This window comes from Sycon ciliatum, chromosome 2, assembly GCF_964019385.1.
Source record: "Sycon ciliatum chromosome 2, ocSycCili1.1, whole genome shotgun sequence".
Classification (NCBI taxonomy): Eukaryota; Metazoa; Porifera; class Calcarea; order Leucosolenida; family Sycettidae; genus Sycon; species Sycon ciliatum.
This window is the reverse complement of record NC_088644.1, coordinates 33,440,123-33,459,750: the sequence shown is the minus strand read 5'-3', so window position 1 is coordinate 33,459,750 and position 19,628 is coordinate 33,440,123. Positions and strand designations below refer to the sequence as shown.

The following is a 19,628-nucleotide window of genomic DNA, read 5'->3' as shown; positions in this document are numbered from 1 at the left end:
GCGTATACCGTAAAGTCTTGTATAAAAGCCGCGGCTTCTATGACTTTGTTGGTGAAATTTAGCAGGCTTCTATCTGAGACAGGCTTCTATACAAGACACGTATTTCTATGTATGTCAACACTAAAACCAGGCTTATGTGTGATTCGATGGGCCCAAAATTGCGGCTTCTATTCGAGGGCGGCTTCTATTCAAGTGTGGCTTTTATACAAGACTTTGCGGTATGTGTACGTGAAACTCAGAGTCCCAACACTTTTTCTCTCCTCTTGTTGTAAGTAGCTCTGCTCTTGGACATTGAGCACTCTATTGGACAGTCGGGAACCTTTCTGTGTACATAGTGCATACAGAATAATTGAAACGTGATATGCAGTTGCTAGGTCAAAGGAAGAGGATGACAGAATGTGCCCTAGTGTGTGCAGAATGTGCGAATACGAAAGTAAGCGAAGTAATTTAATTTCTAATTAGGGGTGGTCCGGGTAACCGTCTGTTTAGCTGCTGATCCGTTAGCAAACAAGTGCCCGTTAGCATGTCCCTCCAGGAAATCGCGATTCCACGGATGCAACAAATTTTGCGATTTTGGTCCAAACCAGCGATTTTCTGCAATATCCGCGATTTCCTGCGTTTTTGTTGTTTTCTGCACTTTTTTAAGGTTAATTTCTGCACTTTTTACGCAGTGCTTTCCATAAATCCATAATCACATAGGCTATTCGCACAGTACGACTTGTAAGTTCGCAACAAACTTCGTAATTTGGTCCAAATCCGACGGTACAGCACGGTATTACAGTCAGACCTCGCATAACCGCACACATCCGTTTTCCACAAAAAAAAATATCCGGATAGGCGAGGGAACCGGATAATCGAACACGCATACTGTATGCATGGCATGTGCTGTAAATCGGTAACCAACGATTTTCTTCCCGATGCCAAGGGATCCGGATAAAAGAGGACCGGATAAGCGAGGTCTGACTGTAGTAGCTGGCTTGGACAGTCGTACAGTTGGATGTACAGGTTGAATGTGTTGTTGGTTGTTCAATCCTGCTTCATAATATTATGACAATTTGGACTGTTTTGCATGTAGCGCAGTAAGTGCACATGCTGCGCTTGTCGCAATGTAGTGTACTGTCTGTGAATTGCATGACTTCGCATGTCCTGGCACGAAATGTGGAAGAAATGCGGAAGGCTATTGTATAGTGACTGTTACTATTGGGCTGCAATAAGTATTATTATTATTATTATTATTATTATTATTATTCACACATATCCGACGGATGAGTGCGTGTGGTCCATGCACCATGGGGACCCACGAATAAAAAACAGCATAATTATTATGTTCCCTCAGCAATACAAGCAAGCAAACATATCAAAAGCGAAGAGAGATGAGGACATAGGCAGCGACAACAGTTCCAAAGCGTAGCCAGAGATTGTATGTGTGCATACAGGTACAGCAGTTAATACGGCTAGTGCAGCCGCGGACAGCACAGCAGCACGAAAAATACAAAAGTGGCAGCCAAGAGTGTGCGAACACTAAACAAGCAGATTCCATGGATTTTTTAAATTATTATTAAATAGGGTAACTCTACAACCGCTGCCACACCCAACCCCCATCTCCAAGGAGATAGCCAGGCGATGGATCTCCCTGGGGCATGTGCTCCGAATGCCATCAGGGCGCCGCCACAGGTCGCTCTCGATTTTGCTGCTTCTGGTGCCTTGCGGGGAAGGAAGGCAGACCAAGAACAACAGTGCTGCCAAAGGGTACCCGATAACCAGGGTAACCGTTTCACCCCTATTTGTAATACTGCAAGCAACCTTCCAATCTCTTTCGTGTACAAAATAATACTTCAAGCAATAGAGTATGATTTCTTGGTGCATATACTTACTACAGAGGTACAATCACTGTACTGGAAAGTGCTGGTGGGATTGTTTGCGTCACAGTTTCCGTACAATGGTACTGATGAACATGCTTGAAAAAAGTGTTGTGGAAGGTCAAGCGAGTGGTCAGCACTCCCCGGGGAGAAATCATGCAGTGCAAACCTAGTAAAACGTCTACATGTAAGTAAGTCAGTGTGTAAGGAAGTCATAAAACGCCATAAGAGCAGTCACAGCAACAAAGCAAGAGAAAGCTCCAAGAACCCAAATTATATTTTACATATTATGTATCATCATGTGCAGCTCCTAAATTAACTCAGCAAGCGCAAATGAGCTGTTTGTATGCACAAAGCTGGCATCGATTCGTTCATACAGTTTACATTCTGGTGCGGTCGCGTTTCTCTGATTGAAAAAACCATACCGCCCAAAATGCTTCTCCCTGTGTGGAGCAGAAAGGACAAATGGAAATGAAACGGTATCAGCACGGACCACGCGACGGTTGAATCCAGTCCCCATGTTCATATCTCTTTTAGCTGTACTTTCTTTCTCCTCGACTGAGATGCCGAAATAATTATAATACTGAACACACGGAATTCACTGGTTTGATATTAAAGTGCTCCGCCACGGACTTTTTTTATTATTCTGCAGCAGCTCAAGCATGGATGCTGGTACATGTAGTGTGACCATGAGTGGGAGGACGTCTTCGTCATGTGATTAAGTTTGCGTAGAATGCGATCATGGTACATGTATGTGGCCAGTGGAACCAACATGGCTGACATCATCATCATGTGAACCACACATTAGGGATATCAGCGAACGCACTGCGCGGCCCATCTGCGCAGGTCAGCCTGGCCCATCTACGCGCGGCCGACAAGAAAACTCATGAACGCTTTCGTTTTTTTTGCAAAATAAATCGTGCGAAGAAGATGCACGGAATGGCTAAAAACTAGGCTGAGGAATAGTGGCATCCAGAGACTCTCAAACAAATTCATGGTCCATCGCTTCTGACAATGGCAGCGAAGACATCAGGGAGCTGATTGCAGCAACTCTCTACCAAGCGCGATGCTGGTTACTCACCAGGGCAGGGCGCTTCCATCGCGCAAGAAATGGCCGCGAGCGAGAAATGGAAGTCCGATTTTGGAACGATCCAACCAGGGAAATTCCTTGAAAATTGGCCTGAACACCTCTCATACTGGTGTTTCACGATGTGCAAACTTTCAGAGAAATCGACGGGGGAGAACGTGGTGAGTACGTGGGTCCTCGAGTATCGCGTATGATTTGAATGGTCGCGGGGACAGAAGAACAGTAATTTTAAGACTCCCAGCGGTGCAAACAGACCGCTGCCATGTTTTCTCTGTCGGCCGCGATCACGTTCAAAAAATCGATGACGCAATGCATGCGCAGAGGCCTGCGCAGTGCGTTCGCTGACATCCCTACACACATGCAGAGGTTGAGTGGATTAGGAATCAACACTCGGCTGTCCCGTAGGGTAGTGTGATAGTTGCAGACGTGAACGCCACTCTATAACGTTGCGTTCACAATACACTATAATATTGGTAGGGGGGGGGGGGGGGGGCCGGGGGGAAGTATCATGTGAAATATAACCAGTCAGACACTGAAGCTACTTGGCCAATGCACTGAGCTCATGTGCTATGTGAGATTCACACTGCAGCAAGCATGGTGAAGAACATCCTTGATATCACACAAATCTACCCCCTCCCCCATAACACCTTTTAAAGTGAACACAAATCTACGTCATTCCGAATCACGTACCAGCCCGGTGCAGCACTGAGGCCGTGCTCGTCAAATTTGAATGTCGAGTACTTCCTTCGAAACCATTTCAACATGAGAAGAAGGTGCTCTGAACTATCAATAGATTCCTCCCGGAGGACCTGGGCAGCAGGGAAAGTTGAAGGAAGGAAGAACAATAATTATGTAAAGAGAAAAGGGCCAATAAGTTACTAGTTATGACCAACAGTCAAACCAAGGTAACGAGATAATATACAGTCAGATAGTGCGACAACAAGGCACAAAACTGACAAGGATATTGAGACATTCGACGACCTGACACACCTAGCTCCAACACATCTACGAAGCGCTAACCAACAACCTTCCATCTTGGAAGGCTCAGGCGCGGAAAGTTCCAATGAGGGGAAGGGATGCGCCACGAAGATGTGCACGAGCTATGTCCCTTGGCAACAAAGAATGTCGAACGTTTTAACCCTTTACCGTTTGTACGTACAAATTTCGACCGCTCGCGGTCGATGACTTCTATGCGCACAGCGCTGGACTGGTTCACCGCAGAGAGCTGGGATTTTCCCTACTGGTAGCCAAGATGTACGCGCAGAGGGTGCCGACAATTTTTTTGTGTGATGCAATATAAAAAAATCGCGAAAATCACGACTTGAAAAATGCGCTTTGGGAAAAGTGCGTACCCTGCGACTTTTGGTATTGCCTGCAGATTATTTCGACTTTTGCTTGAGCTGGCCTCACGACTGTCTGCCCTGCTGTGCAAGCCATGGACGCGGAGCAAGCTCTTTCGCTTCTGGAGACCCTTCCTGACGACTCTGTCGCTGCCTCATCCAGCGAAGATGAGTTTGTGGAGCCAGACAATCCTGTTGAAAATATTTATTCTGACGACGACCGCGGCGATGACATGGCGAGTGAAAGCAGCGCCAGTGAGCGTAACATGGATGTCACAGACGACGACAGTGTCGCTGAGATGAGTGCCACTAATGGTGGAAGAGGACGTGGCAGAGAGAGAGGATTCGGCCGTGGAATAGGCCGTCGTCACGGTAGAGGTCGTGGTGCACAGGTACTATGTACAGCCAGCGGTGCAACCTGCACTAGTCAATATTTGCAATACTTGGGACAATGCTGACACCGCTGTGACTGGTAACACTCCTGCATTCCACCCAGAGAACGAACCTGGTATCCACTTACCTGAGGGAGCCACTCCAGTGCAAGGATCTGATTTATTGCATATTGCAACAGTTTGCCCGATCGGCAATGAATTCAAATAATTATTAGTGCTAAATAGTGAAATCTCTGTTCGGTTTCTAGACTTGAAAGTTGTTGCATCGCATTCCTGAGGGTTTTTACTTTCAGAATCACCCCATTTTGTACATAATAAAAGTGAAAAATAAAAAAGTTACGGCATGAACAATGACGGTCGGTTTTTGCTGTACAAATACCTAAAACGGTAAAGGGTTAAGGGATGATGATGACGAGACTAGTAAGACCATTGGACAAACCAGTCTAACCATAACTCAATTCGAACTTGGTGGACTGTTATTCATAACTAGTAACTGATAGGTCCTTATCTCTTTACATATTACTATTGGCTCAACATCCGAGTTTTTATTCAGAAAACTAATTCTGTTTTGCAATTTGCACCCACAGTCGTCGCAAATCACCTTCTTGGCTAATAACACCAGCTGTCACCTTGGTATGCCAGGATCATCCAGGAAAGAGCTGCTTTGCTAACAAGACTAGTGCAAGCTGCTGCCAGTTCTCAGGGAACTGTACGACACCAGTCACGAAAAATCATGCCACAGTCGACTGTTTGCATTTCAAGCAATCGTATTGTCAGCATAAGCACACCATGTGAAATAGTGTTGCGCGGCTGCGTGTCAACCAATGCGGCTAGAAAGTAGGTGTGAAACAAAACTGGAAGATACGTTTACCCATATTGGAAACTGGGAAAGTGTATCTTTCTCAAATATCTCCACTGGGTAGAGAGGAAAGCCGGTTCATAACCCTGCGTGCTCTATGCTCTATGCGACCACCAGGTAACGGTGATGGTTTTTAATGCAAAATGTAAAAAAAGAATACAACGCACACATCCTCTACTGGATCACTAAAGTTGCTAGCACTATTTCGTAATGTAAAACAAAACAAAGCCAATCTACACTTTGACACTTTGCATAATAGCTGATGGCCTGAATTTTTCCTCTTTCTTCTTCTTCTTTATTAATAAAAGTAAAAACCCATGTTTGTTGAATTTGGTATTACAACGCAGCCCAGAGATGCGTGCGTGGTCAGTACTTCGAAGTAAATCTTACCTCGTATGGTACAAACATGTGGTCTTGGCGTGGTACCTCCAGGCCCGCATAGTACTTCATCTTGATGGCCTCATTGCGATCCAGTGCGGCATCCCAACGCACACAAACGTCATTGGGAAAGTTCTGGCAGTCCACAAAATCCTTGCTTTCAAACCATGGGAAAGCTGCAGTGACCGGCATCAAGAGTACCATTGCCATGAGAGCATATAGAGTTACTTACATAGGACGATGAAGTTGAAAATTCTACTGGAGCTCAGTGTATTTATGGCTGACTCATACGGTATTGAAAACGCACACACACGCCTGACAAAATGGCGGTAAATCACGCCTGCACACACACACACACACACTCTCTTAGGCCTCGGTCACACTGCTGCAAAAATGCTGCGTCAGCGTCAGAATCATGAGTTTTTCCATGGCAACTGACGAGAACGCGGGGAAATTTGAGGGTCAGACGCAGCAGCGTCTGACGCGAGCAAATCGGCTGCGTTGCCGCTGCATGCACTCGCATGAAAAACAGTGTCTTTTGAAAAATAGCGTATTGTACAGCACTCTAGTATCACAGGGATTTGGTTCGTCACACAGTGGCCCTTTTTGTGGAGTGCGTCAGGCCGCGATGGCAAAAGCAAAAATGCAGTGTGACTCCACGTCAGCGTCAAGTGCTGGAGTTTGACGCTGCATCCAGCTTCAAACCGTTGCCGTAGTGTGACCGAGGCCTAAGCTGCAAATTTACAATCTGGCATAGAGCTCTCCTCACCACCACCACCACCACCACCACCACCACCACCACCACCACCACCACCATCACCAGGTTGATGAATGGCTAGTGGTATCTGACATAGTGGGCTGGTACATCACTTATCACTTATCAGCCTGGCAGATTAGAGCGCTTGTATGGTGGGCAGGTGTGTATTTACTGCCACTTTTCGCCAGGCCTGTCTTCACACGGGATCACAAGCTCCAAATAAACGGATCCATTGTGCATGTCTCTGCATACGGATGGGACTCGGAATGATAGAAACCATGTATCACTTTGCTGCATGGGGTCACTTCACCTTTGACACAGTGCGACTCTTTCTTCGAAGAGGTTTTCTATGTGGATAGTACGACCCTTAGGCTAACCTGTCGGACACTGACAACCTATTAGGCCCACCCCTGCCATGGACTAATCTATAATCGAGGCAGCGCAATTGAAAAGACATAATTATAGAATCTCTGTAACAATTATGGATCAAATTGTACGATGTGTATGTGTTTTAAAGAGGGGTAGAGTCATTACAGGCGAACACATAATTATGCCAGTTTCCGCAGAGGATGCTTTTTTTTTGATGATGTCCTTGTTCAAGGAGCAAATGGTGGAACCCAGTCTTTCATTGTGTTGAACTTGAAAATAGTTTTTTTTTATTGCCTCCAGCTGCTGGAGTAGAGCGTGACAGCGTTGTATTGAGGTATTTCCACTTAAACTCAGTGCTGTATCTACTCACGAGTTGATACTAATAGAAGAGAATTCAACAATCACACAATCTAACCCTGAAGTACGTCCTTAATATACTTCAACAGAGTATGTCCATTAGTTGAACGTAAATCACAGTTATTGAAGTTCCCCCTTCGCTTTTTGGAGGGCAGCGGCATGCCATACGTGGTCCTTATGTGGCAGTGGAATTTTCCCTGGCTCTATTCTGTGTGCATCATGAAACAAGACTGTATCCTAAGAAAGCGTACATGCGTGGAGTGACTAAAATAAAATGGCTGACACTGACACTGCGGAGTAACTCGGGGACTAGAGGACATTATCACTGGTAGGATGTTCACAGTGATCTTACTTGCAATGGCCTGACGATTGGTCCATCTGCCTCCGCCAGTGAGATGGCTGGGGCCCTGCATCTGATAGTTGGCAATTATCTTGTTGACGAAGTTGTGTATCATGAAGAACAGTGGATCCAGCGCAGGAAACAGGCCAGAGAAAGACCCTGTGAACGCCGTGTGGAAGTTCGCATCGAACAGTTCAAACAATCCTGTCAACGAGAACAGACACGTTGGAACGCCTGAGCTTAGTGCAATGTTTTTTTTATTAGAAAGTACTTCAGGAATGCAGGACGAACTATATCCTGCAACATCCTTGATAAAAAACGATCAGGACAAGTACATGCATAGCCAAGTACTGTAAAAGCCATATAACGAAGTGCTAACTCTAACGCGTTAACGAGGAGAAATCTGTCGTTAAAATAAAATCGTGATACAGAAATCGATACATATACTGTCGTATTGAGCGTTGAGAATGAGTGAGAGTCGTTGCCTTTGGTACACGTAAACTAGTTAATTTGGGGAAATCGTTATACTTGTATATGCGCCTCGTTAGAATAATGGCTTCCACAGTAGATGATGATGGCGGTGAAGAGCTTGAAACTTGTTTTTTTTCTTTCCTTGATATTTTTTATATCTCCGAGAAAGTAAATTATTTGCAGGTACAGCCAGCATTCATTAGCATTTTTCGGATTGGGGAGGCTTCAAGTGAGGCCCAATCTAAACTGTACTAGTCTGGTCATGCTAGACAGTAGAGGACGGTAAAATCTGCGAAGAGCAAAGAGTTCATGTGACTGTAAGGACTGTAGTTGGGGGTATGGATCCCTCTTAGAAACCGCCCGGGCATTCTCATGGACCATGTCAATCAAATACTTACAGTAAGTACAGTAAAAACTGTAACCAAAGACCACCATGGCTCAGTAGCGACCAGCCTGGTACTACAGACCACCATGACTAGCGACCAGCCTGGTACTGCAGACCACTTTGCCAGGCACAGGCGGCCTCACATTCATACATGGTTGTGCGGTGCAAACCTCTAACTAACGACCACTTGCCACTAAATAACTTACCAGCTTCGAACAGAACTGCACTGCTTGGCTTGATGGTAAGCAGGATATTAAACAATTGATAGGGGTATGCGTATCGAGTGGTGTTGATACTTCGCTGGATGCAGTTGGAGTAGGGCAGCTCTACTCCCTTGTAAATGAATTTTGGCACTTTGAAGGCACCTGAAAGACCATAATGGAATACACATTCACAGCTCTGTCATCCACCATACCCACCCGCCTTTTGCACACCTTGACTGGAGTGATGCAACTACAAACAGCCCATGTTGCAGTATCATAGGCATCAGACTACAGTACCAGCATTGTTGAATGGTGAGTGTGTCTGACCCAATGCAAAACACTGACATGAGATCTTGGTGGAAAAATTGAAGGGGAGCCAGGATACCAGAGGAAGGGGTCACTAGCTCTCTCCAATACTCATCGCACATATACCCCAGTTATTCTGGCATCACAGGCATGCATTAGCAATGTGTTTACCTTCTCTGTATGGGCCATCCTGCATACAGAGGTCAGGAGGCACCCCATTGCCACCAAAGCCTTCTGGAAGCTGTTCCATGAAGGTCTGCACATAATGGAATGCACACGATAGGGTTACACACACGCACGCATGCACACATACAATTGAATAGAAATACCTCTGTTTCACTAGGAGACCTTGTGTTTGACTGGTTTGACACTGCGTTACAAGGCTTGTAGCCAAAATGGTATCGTCTAGAGCTGCGCATCCCCTGCCGCTTCTTTTTGGCCTCCTTTTCAAATTTGAAATGTGCCACCACTGTGCAGGCCATGGTTCGACCTATCAACACCACAACACCACTGAGCGGGAGAATTAAGTGCATACATTTCGAATCCGGTACAGTGAAACCTGTCTAAGAGTCAGACGTCCGCTCAAGGGGCCTTCAAAACGTGGTCTTTGTAACCAGGTGGCCTCCTTATCCAGGGTTATTTGAGTGAGAATAGCATCCCTTGCCCTTGGTCCTGGTTGTGGTGGTCCTCTTGGACAGGTGGTTGCCTTATCCGAGTGGTCGCCTTGACAGGCTTTACTATGCTAAAGACTACAGTGTAGGCCACACACTGCGCTGGTGCATTGCTCTAGTTGGGCAAATGTGGCAGAAGGCCCAGACATTAATACGCTCGGCTCTCAGTATGCGGGGAGTTGGTGCAGATCTGTGCAACTATCAACACACTTTGAAAATCAGCTGGTTACCCACTCCTCTTCCATGTGAAACTGGCTACAAACATGGCTGTTCACTAGTTGAGGGAATCGGGAAAAGGCAAAAGTCTGGCTATGATGAAATGTACCTGCATTTCTGCCAAAAATGCTACATATATAGGCCAACACTGTTCCTATGCGCACGTAGATGACTGGCCCGAAATGTAACTTTTTCAAAATATTCAGTAACGTTAAAAAGGACATATCGTTACTCAACTCTGAGAATGTACTACGGTAAGTGAGTTGAATCATTCGATTGACAGATGCCTATTGCCACAGTTGACTTTAGTGACTAGAGAGGTTCGCTTCTCCCCAACGTGCAACTCACCCTTCCTGGAAATGTGGCTAATACTTGAGCAAGCACGATCTCCCCGGTTGGAGGCCAAAGAACGTCTCTTTTATTGCCACGGCAACGTCTCTACATTTACTGTAAAAGCCATTATTCTAACGAGGCGCATATAATTATAACGATTTCCCAAAATCGACTGGTTTACGTGTACCAAAGGTAACGATTTTCACTTATTCTCAACGCTCAATAGGACAGTATATGTATCGATTTCTGTATAACGATTTCTATTTTAACGACAGATTTCTCCTCGTTAACTCTTTAGAGTTAGCACTTCGTTATATGGCTTTTACAGTATTTCGGATCGAGGAGTAACGGGCATAATTGAAAATATTGGTTTCAGTACTGCATGTAGAAAGAATTACAATATTTTCCATCATGACGACAAAACAAAATGACTGCTTGCAATGCCATGCTACGCTACAAATGCCGTTGAAAGAGGGAATTATCCTGTACAGACCTTGTGATGCTCAATAGATGGATCCCAGTAGGGTAGTGTGACGCGGCAGTCAATCAAGCGTAGAAGATTCTCCAGCGCTAGGAGAAGGAGATTGTGGTAAGAAACCTCAGTGTCATAGATGTAGTCTTGCCTGCTCATGATGAAGCAGGCAAATACGGCGTGTGACCAGATGACTGATCGCATTGCAGGCTTATAGCGCTCATCCGTGGCTGCGGTAACGAAAGCTCTGTTGAATCTGTCCTTCTCCTCCTGAAAAAAGATATGAAAATAGAATTGCACAGCGCTGATGAAGTTTGAAGTCAACCAGCATCCTTATCACAGCAGAACCCGTCATATTGGGCACCTGAGAAACACTAAAGTGGTTCTAGCCAGGTAAAACCAGTAAGGGGGCAGGCAGGGGAAACATTTACCCTGCCTGCTGAAATTGACTATTTACCGCATGACTGTACTGATGGACTCATGTATTCAGGCATGCAGGTTTACTCGTATTTTTAGCTGTTTGGCCGGAATGGATGCTGCTCTGGGGCCTTGGTGAACATTACCTGCGCTCGTGAAGCAGCTGAAAAGGACCACTAGTATGTCTTGTTCCCGGTTTGAAAGTGGACAGACGACTTTCGTGCCTTGAAAAAGGAGTAGAAAGCGACAAAGGTACGTCTGTAGCTGATTTTTGAGTGCTCCTCGTACATTTTGATGGTCGTAAAAAATTCTCAGACCAAAGTCAGCGCACCGGTGGGCGTACAGTTTTCTTGTTTCGTCTCGTACCTATATCAGTATCGTGATGGTGAAGGGGACAGGATGATTCTCTTCCTCTAGGCTTCGTTTGAACGACTTTGCTTCGTCCTCGTTGAAAAGTGATGCTGAGAAAAAGGTTGATTCGCAAAATTATGTTGATTTTCAATGTACGTGATGAGATGTGATTGCTGGCTATGTAACCCATTCTTCCACTTTCCAAAATTGTCTTGCCTCCCAAAATGCAATGTACCTCACCCCAACTTTACCCCAGACAAATGTGCCTTTTGAACCCTCTGCTAGTGACTATCGACTGTATTTTTGTTGAATTAAGTAAAAGTAAATTATCGTGTCCGTTCCTGAAGGGAATTAACGACGGCTGCTAACACCCGGTAAACCCTATCGGCATATGCAGCGCGTAACGGCGTTGAATGGCCTGAAAAAACACAAAAATCTACAAATGAGGCGAATGTGCCACTTTTTCACGGGCCTGAGGGAGAGGAGGGGGGGGGGGGTGGGGGCTCAATCAGAGTAGGGTGCTGCCCTCCCCCCCCCCCCCCTCCCTGTGGTTAGAATCCTACTACCATGTAGAAAGTGATGACAGTGTTCAGCCATGCCTTGAGGGTACATGATTGTACACTATTCACACACCTGAACCTCCAGAATGACAACACCTAGTCGGCTAGTGATGAGGAGAGTTTAAAGGGGAAGTCCGGTGAAAAATATAAATTTTACAGTCCGTAGAGTTCGGGGCGCTGAGTCGAATGGTCGTTCTCCGAGGAGGCTGCGGCCTATGGTTCGTCAGATACGCCCAATCGAACATGTGCGAATTTGAGCGCGTATCACCCAGATCCAGGTGATGACGTCACAGCGTGCAGCCAGGTAGCCACACCATCTAGTTGTGTACAAAATGGCCATATTCGGAGCGCGTTCGATTGGGGGACCGTTTGTCGCAGCTTCTTCTGACCAAGACCATTCGATTCAGTGTTACAAACACTACGTACCCTGTGATTTTCAGCTCGGTAAACCTCGAGATTATACCGTATTTTAGCCGTTTCCGAGTTGGACTTTTTCCGTCGGCACGCACTGACCTCTGCGGCTCTAGCAATGTGCTGCGTGTATGCTAGCCTGTAGTGTAGTAAACAAACTCATCACACGCGGAACTACTCCCGCACTGCCGTGCTGGGGTAGCTACAACAAGATTCGAGTCACAAGACTCAGAAAACTAGTCAACACACGGACTTGTCATGTACTACACTCGTATCACTGCTATCAGTCGTAGTGTACAGTCATGTAGTCAGAGAACGTGCGTTTCTCCTTGCCGGTGCCGGTGGTTGTGCTTTGAGAAAGAAAATTTTAGTTTTCCGCTCCCGCCTCATTATTTTATGCTACAGCAATGAGTGCACAACCGTGACAAGTGACAAAACAGCGAACAGCTCCCGGACCCAGAACTTTCAAATCCCGTAGCGTAGCGAGCGAACAGTCGTGCTCGTGGTTCAAAGAGCCTGCACTGTTCTCCAATTGAGTAGTCCGAAATATGCCAAGTTCGCACCAAAACATCACCATGTGGCAGGCTACTGGAGTCAAAGCGAATCGGTATCGAACAACATTTAGAGCACTCGCATCACTCTTCTCCATTTTGGCGACTCTGCTCTCCAGCGATCTGATAATTATATCAGCCTTGTCTGCAATAGCTGCTAGCCCTTGGCGGATTATGCCGGCATAATATTTGGCATAATCTTGGGATTTCGTCAAATAATTATGCTCCGGCATATTATACAGATTGCAACGTGTAAGGTCGGCATAATCTTTCGGTTTAGACAAAAAATATGCTTAGGGGCATAATACAGCTTTGTCAGAAAGCCTGCAGATGTGTTTTTTTTAAATGCCCCAGTTACGACTCCTTGTCTGCCATGGCCAGCAATCGAGGACATCTGAGAGTTGTAATTTTTGTACTCCTCCGAGGTGTGATTTTTGGCGTGCTGGGCCAAGCACAAGGAAGCCATCTGCAAAAAAACTGCACAAAATGGTTGTTGTTTGATCCTTTGGTGCAATCTTTTTTTCTAGTCGAAGCTAGTTGCTGTTTGGAGCAGAAACGCTGAAATTGACTATTTTCTGCATGTACTCATACATGTACTCATGTACTCAGGCATGCAGTCTCACCCGTATTTTAGCTCTTTTTCTGGAATGGATGCTGCTCTGCGCCCCTTGGTGAACATTTCCTGCGCTCGTGGAGCAGCTGAAAAGGACCACTGGTATGTCTGGTTCCTGGTTTGAAAGTGGAGAGTCGACTTTTGTGCCTTGAAAAAGGAGTAGAGAGCGATAAAGGTACGTCTGTGGCTAATTTTTGAGTGCTCCTCGTACATTTTTGATCGTGATAGAAATTCTCAGATCAAAGTCGGACCAAAGTCAGCGCGATGATGGCCGTACAGTTTTCTTGTGGATTTTTTAGTTGTTTCATCTCGTATCTATGTCAGTATCGTGATGGTGAAGTGGAGAGGGTGATTTTCTTCCTCTAGGCTTCGTTCGGCCGACTTTGCTTCGTCCTCGTTGAAAAGTGATCCGGAAAAAAAGGTCGATTCGCAAAATTATGTTGATTTTCAATGTACGTGATGACATGCGATTGCTGGCTATGTGCTGCTTCTTCATCAGTCGGAAACTCAGTATCGCTCACTCTTGACCGGCCCGCGCGGCCATTTCTTCAGCTGAATACCGAGGTTCTCAGCCCCAGACCGAACTCATGAAGGTCAGCCATGGCTGCATCCTCACTCTCAGAAGGAGTTACGTCTTCGGGGTCGCTTGCACCACCTACTATCGGTCGCCAAATCATTTGAAATAGCACTGACACTATTGCTTTCACACACTCCTTTTGACCTAGCTGCACGCTATGACGTTGCGGAGGGTGTGGCGCGGCCGCATGACATCATGGCGCAGCCCCCCCCCCCCCCCGAAACTCAGTTTTTCAAGCGGAAATATCTCGAGAACGCTTTGTCGGAGACACATGGGGACCAACACCATTCGACTCAGCCCCCGAAACTCTACCGACCCTGAAATTTAAATTTTTCACCGGACTTCCCCTTTAAACCAGTCACTTTGGTTTACGTATTTCTTATGTTCCACTGTATGTGTGGCCGATGTGTGCCACCACTAGCTGGCACAATGCTGCTGGTTACAAACTTTCGTTCTCTATGCTCGAAGATGCTTGACAATTCCACTTGGTGACCTGCCGTATCTACCGTGAGATTCTGATGAAAGCTGTGTTTTGGGGAACAGGAAGACACACTGCTGTACTGTACTTAGTCTCCCTATCACTCGAGTGTGGGTCTTATCCGGGAACCTTCTGGAGTGACACCCACCCCCTGTTCAAATTCAACCAATACTAGCCCCTAACATTTGATTATACCGTACTGGCAATATATGTTGCCGCAGTGAGGCCATGAAGCGTTACATTGGCACATGTTTGCCGCACGCAGGGCGTTACATGCAAAGTCGCACAGGAGCCGTTACACAGGTTTCTATATTGCCGCAGTCCTTTTTTTTGCCACGCGGTACACGTGCTTTCACAGTTTTCAGCCTTTGCAGTGCAAACTGCAATGAAAAGATCGCCGCAACCCGCCTGATGCGCGTTACGAACGCAACGAAAATTTGTCGCACTAGCCTGGTCGCGCGTTACGCCGCACCCCCCCCCCCCCCCCCATGCGTTACGCGTTACGCGGCAACATATATTGCCAGTACGGTACTTATTTCAATATCTTTAGAGAAAAGTCTACAGCCAGTATGTGAGCTTGGCATTGTGCATACTTCGAAGTACAGTAAAACCGACCGTTTAAGCGACCACCCCACGGTGCAAGCAAAATCGGTCATTAAAGCCAGGTGGTCTTTTGAACCAGGTCCCACAGTGTCTGCGTAGAACTGCCCGTGCAAGCCTGGGGAAAGGGTCATTAGGAGCAGTTGGTCGCTAAACCCAGGGTTCGCTTACACACGATTTTACTGTACAACTTAGTTATGTACCGTCTACCTCTACTCCAGCAGCTCGGGAGATGTAACATTCACAGAGAGCGTGTTACGACATTGCAGGACACGGGAAAAGCATGAAGGCAAAGCATGCAGCCCAAATATCCGTTGTCGGACATCCTGTAAAGCCTGCGCTAGTCGAATATAAGAGACGTAACTGTGATTTTAATGCCGGTCTGGGTGTATCATAAATCAGGGTCTTAATCTGGTGAGACGACCAGTCTCTAACAACAGGTTGTGCTGCAGACTTGCAGTGACACAGATGGTGCTATAGTTGTTCGGAATTCATTCCACTACAGCAACGGGATTAACTTCCCAAGCACATTGGAATTCCCAGCCATTTGGGCCTGGCTTGGGATGCAAAACGAGTCAGCGACTCGTTCGGTAATCGTTTTACATGTTGCAAAACCTCCCTCCTGTCAATGGAAGACAAGTTCTGTGTATAGGATATTGAACATTGTTGGTCTTCACGGGCGCTAGGGACCTCACCTGAGATAAGTTCTTCACACTCTTCCTCAGCCGACAGCATTTCCACTTGCCATCCACACACTGACAGTCCAGGTTACACTGGCCAGTGTAACTAGCATTGACACTGCATTCTGCGCACGGGGAAAGAATGCGAAAATAGGTTACATTTAGGACCCTAGCTGATTCCTTCAAAGTAGTGCTTATACATACAGTCCTCAAGGCGTAGTAGGAACAAGGCAAGTAGAAAGAACCTAACCAGAAATTTCACGGGTTCGCGTACAGGGCGGCTCAAGAACCGCCTTTCCGCTTGCGTTGGACGCCATAAACCTACACAGCAGATCTGAAATCCTGAAATCACGCTAGAAGCCTAATTTCCAATTAAACGATGAAATCATTCCAAACACAATTGTAGCGTCATCTGCCGGGGACTATCACATTCGCAGGCAGGGGCTAACATAAACATAAATATTAACCACTCTCTTCAGGACCCACTTTGAAGTGAACTTCCGAAATCACAGCAAAATGGCCGCCGAGGCCTGCTCTGCTGCCGACACCACTCTCCGCGGGGAATCTCACAGGACTCACGGCCATCTTTGGTATGCCCGTGCACTGCAATAAATCAGTCGTTTCTTCGACTCGTTCGATATCACCATGCTCTCAAGACAATGAAGATTCCACTTTGCGCCCTGTTACAGAGCCAAGCACGCCCAAAGCTCCAACTAACTACATCATATCATACACAGGGGCGTAGCACCCGCTACGACTGGTACGACCATGGCCGTACCACTTTTCGAAAAGTGTGGTCCGTCCGAAACGTGCAAAACCGTAATAAAAAAAATCAGGATCCATCGATGCATATGCATGATATAATATGCGCATCAGACTTTGACCTTTTTCTAGACTCGTACTCGTAGATCTGTTATGCATCTGCAGTCGTAGATCTACTCGACTCGACTGCACACTACAATCATGTACACTGCGCCAGAAGTGTGCCAGAACGCAGGATTTTGTGTCTTTTTTACAAAATTTTCCCGGGGGAGGTCCCCTGGACCCCCCTCCAACACGGCCTTCGGCCGCACCGACCTTTGGTCGGACCACTTCCAAAACCCCTCCTACGCCCCTGATACATGTGTGTACAGACGCATGAAACCATGAAAGCAGCACTGCGGGGACGGCGCGTCAAAATTTGCTTTCTCCTGGCTTCAAACTTAAGTTGCTTCCCGCCAAGCCATACTCCAGCAGTTTCCGCCCGAACCCTGTCAGCCCACAAAATCAATACCTACATGGCACTTCCCAGCGAAGCATGAAGGATGCATAATCACCTTCTAGTCTGACAATGTGACATGCCAGTGGCTCGGTACTTACAACTACAAACAGATTTTTGTAAATTTACAGGTACAGGTACAAATGAGTGTCCTCAGGCTCGGTAGAGTGCTCAATATTCGTTCGAATAGAGCTATCTTACGCACTACACACGTCACAGAGCACCGAGCATCGTTCGCTGTAACTATTAGTTTCATGCCCATAGCCTAGGCAATCATCAGACAACAATTAGTGAATTACATAATCGTCATTGTAGTTACAACGAACAATGCGTGGTGCTCTGTGCCGTGTGGTAGATTTACAGGTATAAGAAATAGAAATGCAGAGTGAAAACTGAAAACGGCTGCTATGTTGTGCCCAGAGGCCGGACAGTAAAGGTTTTGACTTCTGTGTACTTCCTCTGTTGTATCGTTTGGCTAAAAGTGATGAAGATTGTCTACGCCGCAAGTCAGCCCTGCCCTGCCCTGCCCTCACTACTTATCGTGGCCTGTAGGCTGTACTGAAAATGCCAATCCTAGCCAGTGGAATGTAGTCTCGCTGTGATCTCCATGAGCACTTGCCGCCTCAGCCGCTACACCACAATATTGTGCGTTATTCTTCTCCTTCTTCCTTACCGGGTGACGATGCTCTGTGCTCACGAATTCTTTCACCATAGTTCGCCGTCAAAGACTTCAAAATGTCCGAATGTCCTTTCTCGGCCCACTCCTCCGATAGAGTCGGAATCTCACTCGCCCTCACGACGGCCTCCACGAGTACTACTAGCAACACTGCCAAGGAAAACACCTGCTGTGCTCTCGTGCCGGGCAACAAAGTCATTGCTCGCACTCGGCTCGCCATGATGGTGGTTGCTTTCGAAGTCACGGTTTACGCCAGGCGTCCTTGGGTTCCTGCTTCCCACACCGGCACACGCACATTTGAAGATCAACATTGCTGCTGCTTCAACGCTGAGTGATGAACACCTGGTCCTGGACTGGCCGAAGTGAACGCACGCACTGCTACGACCAAGAGTCGGAAGACGGCCAACAACCACACACGTAGACTATGTAGACCTACTAGTACTACATGTGTACTTGTTACATGACCATGATGACTGTACTGATGTAGGTTATGCAACGATAAACGACGTACAGTAGATCTACAGTGCAGCACATGTCATGTGCACAGTCAGTGCGAGTAGGCTAGGCCTATCTACGAGTGTGATCGTGTGTGAAACCCGAACCATCTACCTGCATGCCGCTAGTCGGGCCGCGCATCAAGAACTCATGTCTGTCCGCACATTGTCATTGAGACTCATGTCATGACATAGGATAATATTAGGGGCCGTCCGTAAATATCGATGTTTTTTTAGAGACGATATTGGTGCTTCTCTCCCTTGACCCCCCTCCCTCCCCCCAGAAGACGCACATGTACATCTAGATCATGGAATCAATATTTTTGGATGCTCATGAAGTGCCCAGGATGTTGAGGGTCCGGTGTAGGCGTGAAAATCCCGCCGCACTCACGCAATAGCTGCATCGCCTGGGGGGAGCGAACCGGGTTGGCGCTGCAGTGCTCACAGCCATCGTCTACTGGTGTAGCCAAAGCGGCTACGCTCGGGCTTGAATTTTTTCAAATCCTTGTTCAGACAGTGAAGACTGGAAACTCTTGTGGAGTTCGTCCGTGTTTGTTCGCACTGCCTCTACGTCTTGAAAAAGGTCTCCTGCAGGCATCGTTCGGCCGATTTCCACAAGCTCATTCTTTTGCTCTTGAAATTCGCCATGGGCGTACAGCTTCCAATTTTTGATTTTGTTCTTGTGTCGCGAGTTTTAGCTCCGCGAACGGAAGCTGGTTTCACATTTCTTGTATAGCCATTTAGACGTCCGCGTGCAGGGATCGGCGAAACTTCAGATATTTACATCGATATTTTTCTGATGCTCGAAAAGACGCACATGGCTCAAACCCCCTCCCCCCCAGACGCACCAATATCGTCTCTAAAAAAACATCGATATTTACGGACGGCCCCTTAGTAAGGCTCAGAGTCATAATGCATAGACTAGTAGTAGTAGTACTAGTACTAGTACTACATGTAGTAGTAGAATCGACGATGCAGCTGGTTCCAGCAGCACGAGTCAACGTAATCACCATGCATGACACGCTGCCATGGCTTTGTGGACTCCAACTCCCGGAGTTGTTGTTTGGTAGAATACTGTGTCTGTAGTAGTAATGTACCGGTAGTTAGTTACCGGTACTAGTAGTAATCATGGTAATGGTCGTCTTGAAAGTGCTAGCTGTCCATTTC

General features: G+C 46.7%; 1 protein-coding gene across 1 annotated transcript; it reads right to left on the bottom strand.

Moving 5' to 3' along the window:
• Positions 1 to 1,304: 1,304 nt before the first annotated feature.
• LOC135809756 (uncharacterized) lies at positions 1,305 to 18,345 on the bottom strand. Its single transcript, XM_065323176.1, has 9 exons — positions 17,965 to 18,345; positions 16,049 to 16,158; positions 10,817 to 11,065; positions 9,275 to 9,359; positions 8,801 to 8,959; positions 7,751 to 7,942; positions 5,928 to 6,091; positions 3,637 to 3,755; positions 1,305 to 2,302 (listed from the first exon to the last, which is right to left on the bottom strand). The coding sequence occupies exons 1-9, from the start codon at positions 18,185 to 18,187 to the stop codon at positions 2,170 to 2,172; spliced, it is 1,434 nt and encodes a 477-aa protein (XP_065179248.1). The 5' UTR covers positions 18,188 to 18,345; the 3' UTR covers positions 1,305 to 2,169.
• Positions 18,346 to 19,628: the final 1,283 nt, after the last annotated feature.

Bases quoted from the DNA above. Each gene is read 5' to 3' on its own strand.
- LOC135809756 (XM_065323176.1), bottom strand. From the start codon at position 18,187: ATGGCGAGCCGAGTGCGAGCAATGACTTTGTTGCCCGGCACGAGAGCA. The intron at 7,943-8,800 runs GTAAGTTATTTA...TCTCGTTGACAG, and splicing joins TGCAGTTCTGTTCGAAGCTG to GATTGTTTGAACTGTTCGAT. The intron at 2,303-3,636 runs GTACGTGATTCG...TGCTCCACACAG, and splicing joins CTCAGTGCTGCACCGGGCTG to GGAGAAGCATTTTGGGCGGT.